This window comes from Penaeus monodon, chromosome 17 (assembly GCF_015228065.2).
Source record: "Penaeus monodon isolate SGIC_2016 chromosome 17, NSTDA_Pmon_1, whole genome shotgun sequence".
Classification (NCBI taxonomy): Eukaryota; Metazoa; Arthropoda; class Malacostraca; order Decapoda; family Penaeidae; genus Penaeus; species Penaeus monodon.
Window position 1 is genome coordinate 649,645 of NC_051402.1, and position 5,000 is coordinate 654,644.

General features: G+C 34.8%; 2 protein-coding genes across 2 annotated transcripts in view; both read right to left on the reverse strand.

The window, feature by feature from the left end:
- Positions 1–2,809, reverse strand: part of LOC119583864 (probable ubiquitin carboxyl-terminal hydrolase MINDY-4) — a 22,489-nt gene extending 19,680 nt beyond the window's left edge. Inside the window, exons 1-4 of the mRNA XM_037932592.1 lie at positions 2,562–2,809; positions 1,118–2,068; positions 328–524; positions 1–112 (exon numbers count right to left, since the gene is read on the reverse strand). The exon at positions 1–112 is cut by the window's left edge and continues 95 nt beyond it. Coding sequence (XP_037788520.1) covers positions 1–112; positions 328–524; positions 1,118–2,068; positions 2,562–2,759 — 1,458 coding nt within the window. The 5' untranslated portion in view covers positions 2,760–2,809. The remainder of the gene's footprint in view (positions 113–327; positions 525–1,117; positions 2,069–2,561) is intronic.
- Positions 2,810–3,118: 309 nt separating this feature from the next.
- Positions 3,119–5,000, reverse strand: part of LOC119583866 — a 45,006-nt gene continuing 43,124 nt past the window's right edge. The window contains exons 3-4 of the mRNA XM_037932593.1: positions 4,323–4,405; positions 3,119–3,164 (exon numbers count right to left, since the gene is read on the reverse strand). Of these exons, the coding sequence (XP_037788521.1) occupies positions 3,119–3,164; positions 4,323–4,405 (129 nt within the window). The remainder of the gene's footprint in view (positions 3,165–4,322; positions 4,406–5,000) is intronic.

A 5,000-nucleotide genomic window follows, 5' to 3' on the forward strand; every position in this document is an offset into this window, starting at 1 on the left:
ATCATACAGATCACCCTGTACAACAAATTCATGGAGGTTGAGGTTCTCTGTCACACCATCGTTACTGTAACGGCCGACACCATGTTCCGCAAAGTGGGCGAAAGAACCAGGTCTGTAAAAAATGAGGAAATGAATAATCAGTCAAGAAAGCGCAAGAGTCACTTAACGCATTTCTTTTCCCGCTAGCAAATTATTTGCAAGAAAGAAATCTGAACTCTTCATTCTAGCAATTAATCCTTTCTTCTCTCTCATTTGGTGCTACTTCTTTCTTTTTCCTCGTGTCACTGACCAACAGATGAAATAAAAATCTCTGGAAACTTTGCTTACAATGCAAGAATTGCCTTTTTCTCCTCTCCAGCCTTCCATAAGATTTCAGTGATCGCAGAAGCCAGAGCCCATGACCATTCTCGCTGAGATGGCCGGAGGGGACTCACAGGGCTGGTGCTGGGAGACACAGGAGTGCCAAAGATCAGGCACTTCATCATATAAGCCTGAACACATGCTAACACACCACAGGGACCTCCCTGAAATATGAAAAGGAGATTATTTTCTTATTTCACTCTTTCTAAACATAAAATGTCCTGTGATCTTTCTTTTTTGGTGTTGCAAGATTAATGTTAAAATCAGTTCTAATTTTCAAAAAAGACAGTGGTAAAATAAGTCTTAACCTGCTGCTGCCAGAGAGAGTATGTAAATACATGCCATGCCCACTGAGAGTTTAATTTATCAATTGTCTTTACACATAGATACTCCAAAAGTAGTTAGTTACCAATCAACCAATTACTAGTCCTACCTATCTCACCTGTTTACCATTTTCCTTTCTTTTTTTTTCTTTTTTGGGGGGGGGGGGAATATTTTCTTTTCTTTTATATTTCTATTAGTAATGTCAATAACATTATAATAATCATTATGTCTTAAATAAAATAACAGCATCGATACTGATAGCATTAGTAAAAAAAAAAAATTCCCAAAAACTCAAGGAAAGAGGAAATCAGGTGAGGTCTTCAGATCTACTAATTCACTCCTTGGTGGCCCTTGTGCATCTATGTATAAACATTTTACGAATCATACAACAGACAACAATATTTTTCCTGACAGCACTGGGTTAAATACTCACCTTATTCTGAACCAAGCCATATGACAAATTGGGATTTGCATTTTGCTTGAAATTTTGTTGCATCCATTCTGCTGGCATTGTATTAGCTGGGCTTCCTGTCAGAAGATTTCTGAGATGACTTGCTTCTTCCAGAGTAATGGGAGTGCCTGCAGCTTCTGTATTTACAGTTCTGGGGCCTATGACAAGTCCAGCCACTTTGTTATCGAGGTCATCAATGTCTTTCAGAGTCAACTCTCCATCATCATCATCACTCAGATGAGTCTTTGGTAGTCTATGGCTTCGCTTTCTTCTTGGCCTGGAACTCTGCTTATATCCGTCTCGTATTTTTTCAATCTGACCACTTTCAATACCCCTTTTGCCCCTTTTTTTCCTCTGTTTTCTCTTACTCAAGTTTCCAAGGTCATTTGCGAAGGAAGAAGCATCCATAAACCCCTGAAGGTTTAGTATCTGAATATCTTCATGAGAGTTTGGAATGAAACGAGGTTGGCCTTTTCTGGGGCCTTTTCCTGTACCCTGGTCTATCATGGCAGACTTATCATTTTCTGATTTGAATATCAAAAACTCCTCAGGACTAACAGTCCCTATACTCATTCTTGAACTATCATTTGAGCCAAAATTAGCAAATCCACCCTCCAACAGGTTCTGCTTTGAGCCCTTCAGACTCTGCCTCCTCATCGACTGAGCCATAATATCTCCTCGCCTGTTAAGGTCTGACAGGTAGTCTGCACTTGGACGCAGCCCAATCCCTCCCAATCCCCCGATCAACCCACCCAGTTCCCTAATACCTCTTCTTCTGTTCATGCTTCCAACCACATCCTCATCACCCTCTTCCCTATTGTCCATTGATGGAAACATGTCCTCTTGAGACTCCTCATGTTCCCCAAGCATGGACTCACTTCGCTGTTTCGTCAGAAGGAAGCGGCGATTTGCACTTCTGTTTCTTGGATCCTCCTGTAAAATCAAACAATACGCTTATCACACACTATTAGTATTCCACAACAAAACCCTTCCAACATGAATGGAAAAGAATAAGAATAGAAAAAAAAAAAGTATCAAAGTTTAAACTGCAATAAAATGTTTACTTATATCCATTTACAATATCATACCTAAATACATTCAGGGTATAGGTAACTCTTACATAATGTACAAAGAGCTGCATATAAACCTAGTTCTTAAGAGTTCAGAAAATATCAAAGATTTTTCTTAAATACTTTTTAAATTTTTTTTAACCTTTCCTTTTTATGCTTCAGAAACAATACAGGAAACTGTTCCTGCATTCATATAAAGAGAAATTAATATCTATTCACTCATAATCAAATTGTGAACTGAATGTACTCTCTGAAAAAATCTTTCTTGCTCTCAGTATTCAATTCTAAACAACAAAACCCACAAACCTACGAAGCAAAAGAACAAGGTAACATGGAAGCTGCTCATATCCCCTCACCTCTTTACTCATGACAGGTGCCATCATGCCCCTGATATTCCTTGCCCCTCGGAGTTGGTCCCTCTGAGCTGCCATCTGCACAATGTCATCATCAGCCTCTGTGTCAAAAACACTCTTCCCCTGGATGGATAACTGAAGCGATCCATTGGGAACGGTGCTGTCTGCGAGGTTAAATCCATTAAATGCTCCACTGAACATGCCGTTTGGGATGTGGCCGTTAGAGTGATGATTCAAGTGATGATTGTTTTCAATCTGGAAGGAAAATTAGGAATAACCAATGTAATAACTGCCTGTTCAAGATCAGTACATTAAATGAATGTAGAATATATAACATACTTATATTGTCTAGACTAAAATTTCTTTCTACTGTCATCCTAATCCTCAACAGCTGGGAGGAACAATGAAATTAGATCTACATTTCATCTCACTTATAATTCTTTTCACTACTATCAGAAATACCCACTGCATGCCATAATTACACTCCCCCAGTACCTACAACTTTTTTTTTTTTTATACAGCCATGGCATTTTCATACAGTTACAACCATCCAAATAAGTTCAGAGGTAGAGCAAGCATAGGAGGTTCTCAAGGCTGTAATCATCTCTATAGTGAACTTCAATTAGGTTATAACCCCCAGTACAAATGGGGGAAAAACAAATTGTGTGTGTGTGTGTGTGTGTGTGTGTGTGTGTGTGTGTGTGTGTGTGTGTGTGTGTGTGTGTGTGTGTATGTGTGTGTGTGTGTGTGTGTGTGTGTGTGTGTGTGTGTGTTTGTGTATGTGTGTGTGAAACGTCTCTGCACATAGATGCATCTGCTAGTGCTTAGCCACAAAGGGGTCAATTAATAGACCTTGTGACCTTACCTGATTTCACCTTTCCTTCAATAGGCATTTTTTTTTAACTAATGCTATGAATAGCAATAGTGTTATTTTTATTATAGACGTTATGATTACTACAATGTTATAGAGATTAATAACGGCAATATAAGATAATGTAAAATATTTTTAAAAAATCAAGGAAAAGAGTAAACAGGTGAGATAGGTAGTATTCATAATTGACTCACTGGTGACTTAGTACAAATGTAGCCATCTTTGTGTAAAAACAATTAATAAAGTAAACTCACAGTGGGCATGGCATGTAAGTAAATGCAGTGCTTGTCGGATTTGGGTTAAAAATATCTTCTTTTTCGAAATTCGGGTCTAAACAAGTCTTTATATTTTCACTGCTTAGTTTATTCATATTACAGTAAAATGTGAGACCATTTTTTTATTCACTCCCATGAATGTGAAATTTCTTGTAATACTGAAACATTTAAAGAAAGGGACACAAAACATCTTCATCATGAGGCCTACACTGTGTAAATAATGCTAGATATAGTTAATGTATAACAGAAATAGTAAATATATACCTTTTCTAACTTTCAGATTTTAAACAATTTGTACAGAAGTCGACAAAAAATAAAAATCTATTTTATGAGAACTACAAGTAGTGGCCAATACCAGATAAAGTTGGACATACTAATCGGGTTAAATTCAATGAAAAAAAGAACCAAAAAAGTATTTTGCACAAGCCACTTTGACTCCAAATAAATATTACACAGCTGACAAACAGAATTCTGAACCATTATATCTTTCCTGGAAATTGAAGTGTTGTGTGGAATAACAACAACCTCTCCTTCTCCATTTTCAGTCTGTCTGTCATAACAAAATCATACTGACCTTTCTCATGCTCCCCTTACTTTGTCCCCTTAAAGGTCACCTACATTTTGCATGGGTCACGACTCCCAAAATACAGAAATCTATACCACCTCCTAATTTTAACATTAATCCGAATAACCACTACCAACTGAATATAGCAGGATATATCAGAGCTTGTTTAGATATACATCAAGTGTTCATCCAATATGAGTAAAAATTAATGAGGGTCCATTTGATGAAGGCAATAAAAAGTAACAAAGAAATTCCTGAAAAAACAAACAAACTCAGACTACTCATTATAATTGGAAGAAAGTCCAGGCTTTACTTTTTAATATATTCCTGAGGGCCAATGCCCTAAAGGCCACATACACACACACACACACACAGATACATATACATACTAATATATATATATATATATATATATATATATATATATATAAAAATATATATTATATATATATAAAAATATATATAAATATATATCAATAAATAATATATAAAAATTATATATAATTATTATAAATTATATTTTATTTTTATATATTTATATTAATTATTTATAAATATTTTTTAAATATAATTTTATATTATATATTATTTTTATATTATTAAAAAAAATATTATAATTCATATTATATTATATATATATATATATAATATATATTTTTATATTTATTTAATTTAATTTTTTAAAAATAATATATTTATATATAATATTAAAAATAAATTTTTAAATTTTT